This window comes from Ischnura elegans, chromosome 1 (assembly GCF_921293095.1).
Source record: "Ischnura elegans chromosome 1, ioIscEleg1.1, whole genome shotgun sequence".
NCBI lineage: Eukaryota > Metazoa > Arthropoda > Insecta > Odonata > Coenagrionidae > Ischnura > Ischnura elegans.
The window spans coordinates 65,460,280-65,477,914 of NC_060246.1; the positions used below are offsets into that span (position 1 = coordinate 65,460,280).

The following is a 17,635-nucleotide window of genomic DNA, read 5'->3' on the forward strand; positions in this document are numbered from 1 at the left end:
CTGAAAATTTAGGTAAATTAAAAGATACGGGAAATTTTCCAAAAACACTTTGATTTTCCTTTCATGAACGGATGGAATACATTTCTTATTATCTTTAGGTAATCTCGAGTAACCGCACACCTCCTCCTCCTTCTTCCACCTCCTCTTTCCCCTCAGTCTCTCCCCTACTCGATTCCCCCTAAAGTATTTAAACGAAATATTTGCGTATTTCACTGTAATTATTATAAAACTAGCAGGCCACCCGGCATACCCAGGAAAGGACAGAACCCAGAGGAGTGAGAAAACATGGAATTAATGGTCACATGACAGGAATGTTTTGGCAAAGGAACCAAGCAGGTATGATGATGGTAACTGCAAACAATGAAAAAAAAGGATTACCGTATACCGCGCACGGGATCAGCTTACACCCCGCTCCACAACCTTGATCAAATGTGTGTCCTTACGTGCGTAGATTTGAAGAGTAGTTTACGTGTCCTTGTGGGAACGTATACCCCAGCAAAAACGGTTGCACCAAGAGGATTAATAGTTAAGTATAGAATCATTGAGTTATATTTTTCCTTTGAGCGAATTAAGAGGTGTGCCGACCTGGTTTGAATGTCCAACCCCAGAAGTTGTACGACGTGATATAACGTGCGGTAATGAACAAACTACGCAAAGGACGCGTCGTAAAATAACAGAAGTAGCACTACGGTCTTTGGGAGCACGATATGAGCCTACGTAATAATTTTGGTTGCAATCCGTACAGCCGTATGCATAGCGGACAGACAAACAGGCGTCCTCTTTTATATGCATAGACAGGGCCGGCCCTAGCAGGTGCGGGGCTAGGGGCGAACCTTCAGTGCGGGGCCCTTCACTTAAAATATTAAACTCTATACCCCATCTACAAACTCGAGCATTTTGAATCCCTACCACTCTCTGGCTAAGTATGTGACAAACGCAATTGCACAATAAAAATTACTGCATTATTATTCCTTTTTCATAAAATTATTTTTTGTCTAGCACGGACTTAACAATACAGTAATAGTTGAAATTCCGTTTTCAAAACTATCGTATATTTTAATTTTTTTTTCACGAACGCGGGGCCCGGGGCGGTCGCCCCGGTCGCCCCGCCCTAAGGCCGGCCCTGTGCATAGAAGATGGCAATCATGAGTAAATAATTATTACATGCTATAATTACATGCTAAATGATTGTCATGGGAATATACTTACTTCCCTGACCGACTTCGGTGTGCATTGGGCGCCACTCTCGTTCTTTTCCCCCTTTGGGAAATGTCGTCTGTGATTGTGGATGTGCACACGCTCCCAGAAAAGGAGGCGTCATTTGCGCTTAACCTCGCTGGTGTCTGGGGAGTCGAGAGAGGGTTATAGGGATCAACGTTGTCTTGTTCAGCTTCTCTCTCTTGTCGACATCTTCTCGTCTTTCCTTTACATCCGTCCTGTTCCTCCTCGTCCTTCTCTCCCTCTTCTGCCATATCCTTCCTCCCGTCTTTCAAACATCCCTTTTATACATTTTTTTCCATTTGTTGAGCTCCACCTCATCCTCCTGGCCTGTGGCATGTATTTCTAAAACAAAAAAAGGATATTGGTCCGTCGGGGCGTCATTTGGAATGCCACCAAGTGGGAGTGAGAAGAACCATTGTTTCCACTCGTTCACTCTTTGAATGAGGGGTGGGGGAGTATTTGGGAATTGTTATTTTCTCTCTCCGGGCGAATCCAAGGCTGCAGTAGATCAGAAACGTGAAATAAGTCTGCGAGGGTATTTCCTGGAACGGAAGAGTGGATATTTTTTTCTGGGGCATCTCTCTTTCTGTCTTGTGTGTGTGTTTTATAACTTGTGTCGGTGGCCATCGTATTCCAAACGGTATTCCATCGATGCATACGTATTCAAAACGGTATTTGTTTGTATTCCTTCCCGTTGACTTTCTTGCAGATGCCAATTTTTTTTATTGTTAGTTTATCACCGTTTCAAATTCTTTACATATTCGCAGTACTGAAATGTGTCTTGACCCAATACTTTTCTGTCGGTAGTATTTAACATACTCTGCATATCTTTGTATCATGCTGGGCACTGGCATAGCCACCTAGGCTATGGCACTGGCACCAGCAAACTTCCGTTAGTATTGGAAAATTTTTATGTAACTCAGGACTCATTTTCGTGGCTTCCACTGTGCTGCGTCATGGGATTCTCATGGTATGCTTATTTCAACATTTTCGTATTAAATACTTTGGGACGCTCCACTTTGTCTTTCATAATTTGGCTTACATTAGAGGGTTTCCCTTGTATTATTGCAAAATATAATCGCGAATTTTATACCAGTATTTTTGCTATTATTTAAGAAATAAAATTGTTTTGTGACTTGGTTATATTATTTGAAGGAAAAAGGGGATACGTAAGCGCTCTGTAATTTTATTTATCTTGATTGTGTTAAATCTCATTATTTCGCTCGCTTAAGGGTAAAATATGTTATTTTATTTAATTGTACAAGGCTTTTTCTTTATCTTCAACATTGAAACTAGTAGATGAAAGTCTTCTGGACGAAGTTTTGCAAATCTTATTAAGATTTAGTTGAATTGCAGAAATATAGAAATCTGAGAGAAATTGTTGATACAATAGTTATGAACTGTATTTCTTGAACTACGTTGATAATTAATTTTCAGAGTACCTAATGACATATAGTGTATGAGGATAAATAATTCTGATTGTTGATACTGTTAATTTATAACCTCAAAATTACCCGGGCAAAGATTTTATGGGCTACATTAAATGTGATACACATTGTGAACTCATTCCTTTCATAGCCAATTTTCTCTACTGGGAAAATCTATGCAGTTTCTTATCTTGATTTCCCTGTACCCGACAGTCTATCTTTTTTCTTTTCGATTATTTCTTTATTACAATTAGAACAAGGGATCCCTGGTAATGGTAATGTTTTTAAAAATAATTGCGCCCTTTTCTGCTTTTAGCATCTCTTCACGTGTATGGCATAAATTTATGATGTGAAGTTTTGCACTTAGTTGATATCGTGGTGCACAAGAAAATTAAGAACCCTCTCGCGAATCTAAAAATGGAATTGATAATGAGGTCAAGTCGTCGCTAATTCTCTTTCGTTAATTAACGTTTTTTGAAAGTAGATACTCATCCCAGATTTTCATTAGGGAAGATGGTTGGTGGAATGAAAACATGCGAGATGAAAGGGCGTTTGAGTGCAATCAGTCTAACATGATGCACTGTAAACAAGCGTATGGTGAATTTATGAGATTGTTCTTTGCATTTCCTCCCTGGCTTCTCTCTTTTAGCCCTTTCCATACTTTTTACGTTGCGGATCAAGAGGCAAAAGAAGTTTTTTTTTCAAATGTTGAGGATATTGTTCCTGTTTTAATTAATTAATGGACAAAGTCTCTATATGAAATACCTTTTTCCCCCTTCTATTAGTAATAGGGGATCAGTGAAAGGAGACGATCAATTTTTACCTTCGTTATTTGGCGGAAAAAAAGTAGTTGGTTGTTGGGAAGTATGTGCTGGTGGTCTAAGGATTCCTAATCTGGATATCAGATATTTCATTTAATTGTTTAAACAATATCGTGCGTGGTGGGGAGGAGTATCAACGTTTATTTATCTCAGGGGTCTTCAGCCTCTTTTTAAGGCAAGGGCCAAAAACCGATTTCATAGCATCCGAAGGGCCACAATACTCCACGTCACTTTACCACGGCATCAATAAAATATATAAAAAAACATAATTTCAAAATGCAATAATCTTTATCGATTAAAAAGTTCAATCAATCAATTCGATTTTAGACATCGTTTATTTTTGACGAGTGTGTCGATATTTGGTTCGCGATACAATATCTTCTTTAGCCTCTTGGGGTCTCAAGGAATGAGCCGGCGGGCCGCATGCAGCCAGGGGCCCGCGGGTTGGAGAGACCCTTGATTTAGTTGATGAGCCGAGGGAGCAATCCTCTCCTCGCGCTGGCCACGGGTCCTCGCTGCAAATGAAAACCCTTTGAAGCGGTGGCGTTGCTGATGAACCGCATAATAGATCCGCATTGCGGGAAGGAGGAAAAGGACTCGCGGATGTTGGCGTTAGCAAAAGTGGACAGATAGAAACCAGGTGGTGAGCGCAGAGGCGATCGAATGAAGCGGCCTCCCAGCTCTCGTCTCCCTGGATACGTAAATAAGACGGGACTCTTTTAAAATAACCCTATCAATCTGCCATCAGCGCTAAAAATATATGAATGAGGTTAGAAAATATGATTGAAGTAATTTGTGTTGCGTGGCATCACTGAAAAAAATACCCTTTGATTAAATCCAGGCGTCTGAAAATGTGAAGTACTCTAGACATTTCTCTGTAAATATTTATGCAAAGTATGTGCGTGCTTTTCCTTTGACTTTTTTATATTAATTACCACTGTGGTTGATTTGCGATTGCGTGCACATTGCCACATTCAACGTAATTATGCTACGGAGTTGTGACGAGAGGAATAATTTTTTAGACGTGTTTTTCTATGGAATCTAATAGCTTATATTCGTCTCTAGCACAAAATATCCAGAAAGGAATAGTTTGAAAATATTATTATTATTCATTATTTACGTTCATAACAAAATAATGAGTCGGTTGATAATTATTATGGATTGGCTTGGATGATTATTATGTATTCGATTAAAATAAATACTTTTTAAGTTGTTATTCTAGATCTGTAAGAGTGATGATAGAGATAAAGAATATAATGAACATTTCTGACTATATTTAGCAGTCATATGAATGGGTGCTCTATCCACTCGTTTTATTTATGTTCTGCAAAAGGTAATTAATTAGTGATACTCTAATAATTAATATCGATTATGAAAACGATTTGTTCCTAAGATTTATCGTTAGAACAACTGGGTTTGTTTAATTTTTGCTCGATATCACTTTGCACTAAACATTGCCAGTCTCATAAATTACGAAGTTCTTCGTCGTTATAATAATTTATGTTCAAATAAATGTTAACTCCACCGAGAGCCAACCAATGTCGAAGGATGTACATATGGTGGAATAATTAATTATGCGTATAGTTTATATGTATGAATGCGTTGTTAGAGAGTTAAAACACGTTTTAATTAGTTTCTACTCGCGTAATTCTCTCTATGTGTCACTGCTAGCGATAGGATGCACGGGGATGCTACAAGTGTTTTTGTATATTAAATATCTTCTTGCTAATTACCAGTTATTCGTATAAAGGACTGATCAACGAGAGTGTATTTTGAGCAATGTACAAAATAGGTATTTTTCTCGCTGTATGATACCAAGTAGTTATTGTTTGCGATCAATTGCTTTGGGTTCAGTGTTACCATTCTGCAGGACTGTTTGCACTCTATTTATGGACATCACGATCTTTTCGGCGATTTATTACGGCCTCGAGCTAAACATAAATCGTTAAAATCTAAGCTCACAAGAACGTCCTTCAACAAATGTCCTAGTTTGATTATTAAATAGGTCTGATAAAACTAGCAAGATTTCAGAGTGGTAGTTGGCTTTTCAGTGTGAATTATTAGTCAGCATAATTTTTTCCTCTTTTTATCGCAGTTTACCACGCAACTCACAATTAGGCTTCGACGGATATTATCTGATAGCGTACTGTTCCTTTCGCGTCGTAAATATAGAAAAACTGGGCGGCAGAGCTGAACTGCAGCGTTGCCAAGTAAATCTGCGAGTAATTGTTTGTATCTCACACTCGTATTTCCGTTGAAAATTTTCGTGGAAACAGTTGAGGGTCTGACATCCTGGAATCATCACGTTCAACCTGATTGAGCAGGAAATGCTTATCATTCTTCCCTATTTCGAGCTTTGCAAGATTTCTGGGAACGGAACGCTACTGAGTATGTTGAAAATCGCTGTCATGAAAAAAGCAAGCTGGCCCCTGAATGCTGGGAGGTAGCTATTGGCTTAGCATAGGCGGATTTAGGGGGAGGGGGCACGGGGGCACGTGTCCCCCCCCCCTAACGCTTAAAAAATAGACAAGATTTTTGATACGGTTATCATTAAATTCGTTTTGTAAGGATCCTCAATGATTTAAGCCTTGAGCCCAACGAAAGAAGACTGATTTGCCGGTCATTGGTCATTCGCTAGTCAGAGCTCGAAGAAAGCGTATCCCAATTGGTAGAGGGGTCGAAAACTGTCGTTATTATATATGTAACTTATTAATATGTTCATATTTATAACTTCCATATGAAAATAAAGAGAATATTTCTTACAGTAATTGTTGTATGTTGTTTTTAATCTCTAATGTGAGAAGACCGTTTACTTGTCACTTGTGCCCCCTCACCCCCGTAAAAAAGCATGGGTCCGCCCTTGGCCTTCACTATCAATACTTTAACAATATCTCCCATTATCTAAGAGTAGATACTGTACGAGGCCTAGTTCTTAATTCTATGTTCAAAATTTTGATAGCTATGAAATAAAATATATTTTTCAAGTATCTCTCCGAAACCATTGATGTAAATGACATTGGTAATGACGAAGGACTACTAAATAGAATATAGGATGACCATGGTGTTTGCATTTTCAAGTTGGTATTCTAAAAAAAAATCGAATGTACTTTTCTAAATGTTTCTCATGCCACAGTTCCCAAAATCGATCGTCGACTTCCCTGGTTTGGTTTCATGATATGAAACCCGAATGTCATGAAATTTAGCGACACCAACTTGCAACTATCATTAATAGTGACCAGTTGGGTTATAAGAAGTTGTTTGTCCATCGTTAGGTGTGGTGTTAAGCTATAAAGTCATCGTTCGGAGAGCGCTGAAGCACCCTTATGGTTGGCTTTGCAATGTCTTGTTAGTGTCAACCGTTACTTAATACATCCTTTAACTTAGTTTTATAGCGGTTGAATGCTATATAAAAGTAAATTAGTAAAATGTGCATTTTGATTAGTTATCATATTCAAATTTTTATTAATGTTACATGCAATTCGTTGTGTTTTGGCATTTGTTGTTTTTTACTCGACAACAGAAGTCACTGTGACGAAGTTGACATTCATGCTCTCTATACCTCAATCTCTCTTATATGTCGGAAATGGCACGTGGATACACGTGGAGGTACGCGAAATCGTGTCGTTTGTTCAAGCGATACATGTGTACGTGAGCATTAAATAACTATGTTTCGGTTGGTTTGTTTTTCACCGATTAGAGATAAAAGAAGCCTGGCGCATCACCGAGATTAGTGAAGTCATTGTTTGTTTTTGTTTCGCTTATTTATGAGAATCCTGGCGTCCGTTCGGCACGCCCTGAAGTTTATTCCCCCTTTCTGTCGTGGCCGTGGGCTATTTTTGGGCTCGCCTCGACGTTTCAAGTCATTAAGGCAGGGTGGTCGTTCCGAAGGAGGAAGTGCAAGGCGGGACGAAGCGGAGAGGTGGCAACCAACCTGTCATTGGCACCCGCACTCTTGCAACGAGGTTACATCACACGAGCATCCGCCCCTTTCGCGTCGTGAGCTGCTTTCTGGGAGCGTGTGACGTAGCTCCCCAAGCATTCCGATTCATAAAAAATTTAAGAATGGGTCCTTTTCATGATCAAAAATGACCGAGCGTTAACTGCGGCTATGTGGAATGCCCGGGCAGTGGTTCATTGACCCGGCTATATTAATTTTTAATGTGTAATCGTCAGAATTCTCCGGTAAAACTTGTCTACATGTACATAGCACCCAATTCTGGGGTGTTTGGCAAGGGGTGATCAGTCAGCGACATGCAACATGCAAGTGGATTCCCACATGCATATCACATGGCCATAAAATGTTGCGCATACCAGGAAATTATGATTCGACATTGTCATTAGATTATCATTGTCATTATTGATGAAAACTTTTAGAACATGTGTTCGCGACACTATTACGGTGGTATCAGCATTTCTTCATCCTTTTCCATTTATCATTTCTTCTACAATCTTCTTGCTTAGGTATTCCTCTCCGATCTATCAGGATTTCTGGTTAATCAATAATCTATTCAACACCAGTTTTGCTCTAATAATCGTCAGTAGCTCCTCACTTCCTACGATGCATATCAATCTAATCCTTACCCTTGCTACAGCCACATTTCACATCTCCGCATTAATAGCATAATAGTTCAGCGTAAGAGGCCCAATTACTTGCCCACGGTCTCCTCGCTCCGTGTGGAATATGTAGACGTTTCAATCGGATTTTAAAACCCTTCAATCAGCTGGTTTACTAACTACGCTCTCACCCTTGTCCTTAAAGTCCATGCTATCATATCCTTTCATAATTTCGTCTTTTATTGAGCAATTTTGATTCTCATTTCCTGTACATAGCTATTGGCCGCCTCCTATCGACCATATACTCATCTGTTTTGTTTTCATGACGGTACTCTCACGCATGTTAGCGCATATAAGTACGTTGCTTATTAATATGGTATTTTTACTCCCGCGATTAGAAAATCTAAGTCTATGGTCTGCTGTTAATGCATCTTCATCATCGTTGGCTATAAATGCATCATGCAATGCATCTGAATGATGTGTCGTAATGTACTCGCTAGCTATTATAGTCTAGGTATTCATACTTGCCCTTATTTTTTAAGAACTCCATGTCAATTAATGGGTTACTGTTTTCCCCTATTAATTGATAAAATACGGTCCATTGCCCGGGTTAAATGTTTATTACGTGAACATTTGTTTTGTTTTCTGGTTATCCTTTGACAAATGCAGATCCTTAAAGTAGCAGTAGTTGAAGGTAAGAAGTCCAAAACGCTACAGTCCACTAGGCAGGAATTTTGTTTAATCAGTTTTAATGTAATTATTCGGGCCTAGTAAAGTGTTGTACCGATTTTTTTCCTATTAACGGATATTTCGTATTGTAACATAGATATTCATGAGGAAAAATTGAAGCAATGATTGTGGTAGATCTGAAAATGTACTGATAAATTGGTTTGTCACTAAACTTTGCTGAATAGACCTTAACTGTTTTTTAAATTTAAGGCTTCACTTCTCAGTGACTCCTCAAGAACGCACCATTCCTTCGCAACTCGTCTTTTTTCGAGGCGAATTACTCCTTATTACCGACGCTATCATATTGAAATTTTCAGGATATATAGAGTTTAGCAATGTCAACATTTGCCTGTATCTCGAATTTGAAATATGCCTCATCATTTTCTCTGGCATTAAATATTCATATTTTAAATTCAGGCAAATGTGAACAAAAATTCTTGTCCTTGTGTATTCTGATAATTTTTGGGTCTCAGCGCAAGTTTTAAACGAATGATTTGTTGTGAAAAAACGTCAAAATATGGCCGTTGGAGCGGGAATGATGCTAGGCAAATAGCCATTGCGGGATAAAAGGATTCAACATCCATTCCCCAATTTGTTTTTTTCCTGTGGCGACTATCCGCACATCTGCTGAGACCACTGGTCTAGGATCACCTATCCTCTGAGACACTATTTTTCGATAGATGTAGCTACATTTCAATAACTAACTGTCTATTTAACTATAACACTATGCAAACGAAATAAGTAGCCGATTTAATTAAATGTGTGGTTTTCTGATGCGTGCGAATCGAAACAAAAGAAGAAATATCCGCGTAAGCAACTCTCATACCACCCAAGCTCTCCATGAAGCAAATTTATGGTATGTGTCGGAGTGATGCGTTCTCCGAAAAGTAGGGACATGTGCATTTGGAACGAGTTAACCAGTTAAATAGACGCAGACTCACCGCACTGTCTGCATTCCAGTGTCCCTCGAGGGCACCCTTTGGTCCTGGCGCCGGCCACCGCCTCCTTTGGTTATCTGGTGTGGCCTTCGCTCTTCGAGGGACCCCAACCACTTGAGAACTATTAACCTTGTCCGTTGGGTTCGTTACACCTGCTCCCATCATGCGCGGGACGGCATGTGGTTATTACGAAATGTGTGAATGGGACAGCGGGCTCCCTTCCCGATGTTTAAGTGATGAAGGCTGCCTAGTTTAAGGTGAGCCATCCTCTCCAATTAGAGTCGGCGTGAGAGTAATTGCTCTCTTTCTTGGCCGCTGGCAAAAATATTTTGATGTCCATTGAGTGAAATCCCCTCCTTTGAATGCACAGAAGAAATGCATGGTATTTGAAATAGTAGCTATCGCAAATTTACGTATGTGGGTTTAAATGTAAGGTTGGATTAGTTTTCACAGCTGATCAAATTATTAACACAGTCCGGGCAAGATATATGGTTTGTCTTTGGTTAAAATTTTTGTTACCAGTTTGTTTATAATATAATTCAATAGTATAATAATTGAACGTTTTTGGGTTTTTTAAAATTACGTGAAATTTCAATTCGAGCTATTATTTTCTTTCCTTTTCCACATTTTAAAATTTTCATAACTTTCTTTCAATCTGAAAATACCTTTCTGTTAAGGATGAGATTCCTTGCTCTTTCTGCTGTCACCATCCGTGCAACTGCCTTTCAGTATTCCCCCAACATCTGCCACATGGATACATGTTTCTTGCCCCAATGTATACTTGAATTTGTCCAGTGAGCTCACTATTACCAAGTCGTTGTATGCTTCATGGCTTTAATTCATGTTCATTAAGGAGAGTTGGCGGTCGTGGACTTTGTATTTCAAGTCGTATTAACGTCTTTTGTGGGTTTGCTTAAGCTATGACTAAATAAAACTTAATAAGGTTTATTTCGTAAAAGCTTTCAATATTTTAACTTCCGAACTTTACTACAATTATTTCATAAAAATATAATTAAGGCAATAGTTTCATCATCACTAAGCATTTACTGAGATTTCACCCAAACTGATAGTGTGGTGTAAATGTCTCTTTGGTGGTTTTATTGTGACCTTCCTGTTTTCCGGTTACTCGTTTTCCGGTGTCGCCAACCAAGAGAGTGAATCAGGAAAAAAGTTCATGAATCATTGCCTGTGTACACAGTTTTGGTGGCACTTCCTCGTTCTAGTTAAAATCAAGAATGCTAAGCCATAGAAAATATGCCGTCTGTTCATTGTTATTGATTTGGAAAGATGAATGTTGTTTGAAATAATTTTCCGGTTCTCTTAAGTCTCCAAGCACTTTTTGATGCATGGTTACATCAGGAAATACTCAAGGTTACTGTACTTCGGTGAAAAGAGCGAATTTGTTTTGATTTACTATTGCGTGAAGGTTTGATTTTTATTGACTAATTTTCTATTTTTGACTTCAATTTCACTCTTTCTGACGATGAATTAATCATACACCATAGTGATATTTAAACAAGAGGAGAAGTTGAAGAAAAAACTTTGATTGAAATTTGCAATAGGAACAAAAGGCTTTAAACACAGACCTTTTTGATAGCATTCCGGTTATTGATCATTTTTAAGCCTTTTCATCTCATCATCTGGAAAACAACCGTTTAAGTTTTTTTTAACTTTAAAAGGAAGATAAACTATTGGTTTCCATGAGATATTTAGACTCACTCTGTCATTCTTTCCATATTTCTCTTGTCCATCGAATTTTTACCAGTAGTTTGTAACATAATCACTGGCAAACGTTTATGAGGTTCACATATTTACCAACCCATGTTTCTCTTAAATACCCATGTTTACCCATGTTTCTCTTAAATATGTCATTATCAAGGTATAGCAACTCATTATGCGACATAATGCATGAAATTTAATTTTGGATGTGGTTGGAAAATAGGGGAAGGGTAGAAGGAGTAATGGACAACTATTTCAGGGACAGTAAGCTGACGTGTTCGGCTTGAAGTCGAGTAAACACGACAGTAGATAGATATTGAGGAAGAATTGAGGCACATGAAAAAATGAAGATGAATAGAGGACTACATCTCCTTAACTGATAGTGTGGTATAAATTTATCTTGATGCATGAGTTTAAGTTTAAGTTTTCAAAAAGCATTTAAGTTTTCTATTCCGCGGTTGCACAAAATATCGCCATCTACTCTTAATTGTTTACCAAACTCTTCTAAGTTCAGCTTAACTACTGGAAGTAGATAGTGTTTCAACCGCAGCGATTACGGACGGTTATGTACGCTTAGAACGAAAGAAAAGTTAATGTGAATCACTTTTGCCTTCTTTTATTCCCCACTGAGGAGGAATTACAAAACACAGAGGCATCTTGTCTTGCAGGATGTCGCCATTTTCATATTTCCTGTCGAGGCATGATAATGTTTCCAATATTTTTTTAAATTTTCTCTGATTTTTTTGGCCAGTTGGCTGTTAGGTATTAGGCTGTGCACATTGCAGTAATATTTGACCCCACGGTTCTGAATCCGAGTCCCTAAGTACGCTGCTGAGTACGCTTAATGAAAGCAATGTTGGAAACTGATTTACCCCTTTCGCCGGGGAGTACGTGATGAATTTACATCCTCCCTTTTGAGTCACTACTTCTTAGCGACGTTCTTTGAAAAGTGATAATAACTAAAAAGCCTACAGTCCGTGCGAAGTTGGTGACTAAGCATTTTTCGACTTAATAGACCATCGAAGTAGCATATTTAGAAAAAAACTATTTAGTTCAGGTTGGCCTGTAGTGGCATCAGTCCTCGAACAACCTTATATGGTTACAGTTGGTTGTTCATGCATAGAGAGAAACGTTTATTTGCTCGACATACATTGTTCGTTTGTTTCACCGGGAAAAAATTTGTAGAACTTTAAATGGAATGCTTGTATACTTTAATCCTTATTTTCGCATCTCATGGTCAAAACTATGAAATTAGATTTTAAAATACATCTGGATGTGTATATTTTTATTGTGATTTCCCGTAAATCCTTCGTTTTATTTTATATTCGACCCTTATAAAGGTTATGAATACGTATTCCCATGGTTCTACCTCTCTTATCTTCAATGCATTCCATTGAGTCTGCCTGAGTGTGAACTGACCTCATTTATTTTTTCAAATTCATTTTCGGGACTGAAACGTGTACGTTACATTAACATGATGAGGATAGGCTGGGCGTTCGTATTGTTATTACGGAGGAGATGGTGATATGGGCGGAAGCTCTAATACTACTCGTAGACATGTTGGGCGTGGATACTGCTAGAGAAATGGAGAAGGCAGAGGGTGTCTAGGAATCGTTCCTCAAGTGAGACTTGGAACATCTATTTCTTAAGGTTTTGGGCGTCACATTAGGCGAATTTCAAATGGAGTTCCCCTGTAAATTCATATGCTCAACTTCTCGAAATAAATTTGTGTAACGATGACGTAAGATTGATCTGGCGTCACTTTTGTACCCATTAAAGCGCCTTTCCTTAATACTATCTCGGAGAAGTGAGTGTTGGAAACCGTGTTATGGTGAAGGATATTAGGTAAGCAGGAATGGGGCGGAAGAAAGATGTATGCTTGGAAATAATAATGAGTTGGAGGCGTTACGCCGAGTTAATATGAAAATAATTCAATGTGAGAAGGGGCAAGCCGAAGTTATTGGTAAAATATTCCATGCATACTTAACTTAACCGTTAAAATATTATTAATCACAATGCCACGTAGGGAGGCATCCATTACTTACTTGAGGCGTTTAGGAGGGGAGGGGGTGAAGCTCACCTTATCTCACTTGGGGAAGAGGAGTGGCGAATCCTAGCAAATATAAGGTAATTTTTTTCCGCAAGAAAAAGCGTATACCTAATGTGATTGTCGACTACGATCTTTGTAATGTTAAATACTAGTCTTAACCGATTTCAAATAAAAATAATTAAACAAATAGTTTATTTTTAGTAAATCCAACACAATGAAGTGTACATAACATATTTACACTGCATATGAGCATATATAACATATTTACACTACATTTAAATACGCATTTTAAACAATCTCACGTGAGTTTAGACTGTTTAGAGGGGGGGTGGAGGGGGTCGAGCCAAATCTCACCATATCTTACTGAGGGGAAGGAGGGGTCTAAAAATCGCCAAAATCACCTCGTGTAATTAATTGACGCCCCCTAATGGATACGTATGAAAAAATTGCTCTGCCTGCTTCTACAGGTGTGTGGGGTCTCTTGTTATTTTGGCCCTACCCTTTGTGCAAGCCCTTTGACCCTGCTTTTCTCTCCGTGTCCGCACCTGCCCCTGCAGCCCTATCTCTCAATCAGATAAAAGTCCCTGTCTATACGTGCCTTATGGCGTTGAGTAGGTATATCTCCCTGCCGCCAGTTTATGCAAGATACATCTGCTTCGGCTGTCACCTTTCAAGAGTATGCTGATCACCCGCACAACAGATGTCAAGTCAAACAGTTCTCTTCTTTTTTACGATGCGGGTTATACTGTATACATGGCTTGGAAGTAGGCTAAAATAATTGGAACTTATTGCATTTATTAGCTAGGGGTCTCGCCCATCCGTCACTCGTTCCTTTATTTTTGGTGAAGAGGTTGGCAGTTTAGTATTTGACGTGTCCTCTGATGGATTGGGGTACTTAGTGGCTACCTCATTTGACATAATCTAGTTAATTCATAAATTTTACTTCACCGGCATAAAGTAGAAAATCTCCACTTCAATTTGCGGTTCAATATTTGTTGTCGAACTCTATGCAATTTTGTTATTTTTAATTATTTAAGTTATGTTTATATTTAAATCCCAATTAGTTAAGCGTCAAAAAACAATTATATGAATATCTTTTGTAACAAATGTCGTTAACGTCAGAATTTTAGTATTGAAAGTGAAAGGTTTTCGGTTTGTTTTAAACTTTTGTTGGACTTCTAACCTGCTCGAGATACGCACTTTTCCCTGGGTAATAAATACTGCTGGCACGCAACCAACGAAGTACTCGAGCGAAGTACCTCCTATGCAAAATGAGTTTGAGTTCGTCAACAACAAGGCTCGGGGCTTTTCTGGGTGCCTCATCCATTTTCATAACTTAGCAAGGCTCTTTTAATTTTTTTCGTTAATAAATTCCGAACGACTTTTTTACCTGATGATGCTGAAAAGCGAAACCGGTAGTATTAATAAATGTAAAATTGTGGAAATTGCTCCTGCTTTTTCATTTTCATTATGACTTTTTTACCCTTTAATCTTCTGTATATATTTCTATTTGATGATTATTGGACTTGATAACTGATGTTGTTGGCCTGAGCTTTCACTTAGAACGAAGTATATTTTTGATTTATGACCTCTTATTTGTCTTTAGAACGAAATTAGGTAGTAATATCCTTTTCACTTGCCGTAGTTCGTATTTATTACATCTCAGGTGCCCACATTATGTGCAAATCGAGGGCGTTTTTCAATGTCAAATGAGCAGTTCTGAGAAATATTTCACCATGAATTCTGCTTGAATTTTTGAGACACTCATTATCTCCCACCGAAATCGCAAGAATACAAACTGTGGCTGTCTGGAAGTATAGGGAAATAATAATTTTTTTAGATACCCATATTTTTTCAACAGATGCTTCCTGGCTCTCATTGTCAGATGTTTAACCTACTGTTAAACAGTGCTGGCTCATGTTGACTGCTCACATTTTTTTCGGACTTGTAACTTTGTTTTTCGCGTCCATATCCTACCCTCGATACCTCAGAGTCTTCCGACCAAGAAGACTGTATAGAGGAGGCCCAATTACATCCTAAAGAAGGCTGATTTAAATTGCCACTTCGGTCGCATTTTAATCGGTTTTCAAAAATGTCCACAGCGCGGTGAAGAGTGCAATGCAATCCACTTTGTTTAAATATTTTACAGTAAAATGTTAGTAATTGCGAGTAAATGCCTTGAAAAGTAATGAATTTGATAGGTCACATCATCATGTGTATAAATTTCGGTTTGTACCCCTTATTATACCTTATTTTACCGTGAAACTCGCATCAATTTGCCCGTCAGCGACCCGAGCAGCGACTTTTGTAAACCCATTTAATTACGCGGTGGGTGACAACACATTTGAAGGCAGACTTGAGGATCTTCTTTTGTAATATTCGTGCTTCGGACAGTTAGCGCCCAGTGTGCGTGGTGGAAACCATCACGGAGCCCAACAATGATCAAGCTGGTTGTCTGACGTCACTGTGTGTCTTCCTGTCCGCTGAATTTATCGAACCGACGCGACGGACAAATGGTGTCGCGCGTGGACACGTTTTCACGCCGTGAAGTCCGATGCCACTTAGCGTTATTAGCCGTGTCCACGTTTGTATCATACTCCAATCGTGTTCTTTTAGAATTTGGAATCGTGGACGGAGTCATGCTTAGTAGTACATAGGGAGTCCGGCTACTTTTTTGGGGGGGAAATACGAATCGGAAGAAGCAGCTTTAGATTAGATGATCTATTTCTGTCGCTATACTATCGAAATTATTAGTATATAAATAAAAATTTGGATATTGCAAAGTTTTACAGTTTAAATTTAGACATAACTTCCACCCAACCGGTCGTATCTCGTAACGTATTAATTGCTTAAAGCATGCTCTATCATCTTGAAAGTTTCAGAGTGTATAGTATTGAGCCTTGTTCATGTCTCGTATAACCTCATATCTGATAACTAAGTACCTATATTTTCTGAATTGACCAAAAGGTCACGAAATGAGACAAAATGCGACCGGTAGAACACGAGTGATTGGAGTAAGTCGCTTCTAATGTGGCTGAAGAATAAAAGAAATATTTCCATCTTTTTGAGATTTTCCTCTTCATTGGGTTGTAAATTTCTAAACTCGGGAAATATCAAAAGAAGGCAATATTCCGATTGCAATTTTCAAGCCCCATGAAAATGTGTACCCATACATTTATATTTGGCTGACAAGTTGTGGCACTTGAGGGAAGAGGCATTTACGGGGGCCGTTTCCTGGACGAGGAATTCCTGGAAGTGTAGTCTAATTTTTCTCGAAATTCTGACGCCGATGAGTGTCTTTGGTGGGCTTTATCTCAGTCTCACGATTTAGTACGTGATTTTTCTTCTGGTTATTCGAATGTTTTGAGCGCCTCACCTTGAATTGAAGATAATGACCGGAAGTAATTTATGTTATGCCTTCACCCGATTTTATTCATGTATTGCTGAAGAATATACATCATCACCGTTTAAGTCATGAGAAATCGGGAAATACCTACCGTCTACGTGTACCGTTTTTTTCGATTTCTTATTGACAAATGGTTCACGCTACAGGCACTTTGTGAATTCTTTACCCGAACACTTCGCATTTTTCATTTTAATTTGTCATTTGTCTTTTTTGTTTTAAAAAAATAAAATTAAAAAATTGTTGATTTCTTTCAGAACTTAAGCATGCATTTGTGAGTTTGAAGCGAAATATTATCATGTTTCTCAGTGATTTCCTTCATATTGTGTAATTAGTAGTGCATACGCTTAATGATACTTGAATTGCATATTTATTTTAAGTGTAAAATATTCAATGCATTGTATTGCCTTTTATGTGCACAAATGATTAATTGCTCTGAATTTTCATTTCAGGTGCGGGAGAATCCGGGAAAAGCACAATCGTTAAACAAATGAAGTAAGTTCAAACATTTCTGAATAATTTATATACTAAAATGTGTAGTTATACTATCATTATCATAATATTTTCATTCCTTTATGAAATTAACTTCTGATTATTCGTCAAGCATTCATTATGCTGAAGGGATGTAAATTTTCCATATTGAGGTTAAGTATACTTTTGGTCTACATGATCATCACTTTAGACATAGTTTCGCCTACTAATCGTAAGTAGTGAGCCTGACATGGTTAATGTGGATATCCACATAATATTTACTGGTTTCACTCGAGGAATAC

At 38.4% G+C, this 17,635-nt stretch overlaps 1 protein-coding gene across 1 annotated transcript in view; it reads left to right on the plus strand.

Moving 5' to 3' along the window:
- LOC124162378 (guanine nucleotide-binding protein G(o) subunit alpha) overlaps positions 1-17,635 on the plus strand; it is a 273,531-nt gene that overhangs the window by 55,519 nt on the left and 200,377 nt on the right. The window contains exon 2 of the mRNA XM_046538898.1: positions 17,315-17,357. Coding sequence (XP_046394854.1) covers positions 17,315-17,357 — 43 coding nt within the window. The remainder of the gene's footprint in view (positions 1-17,314; positions 17,358-17,635) is intronic.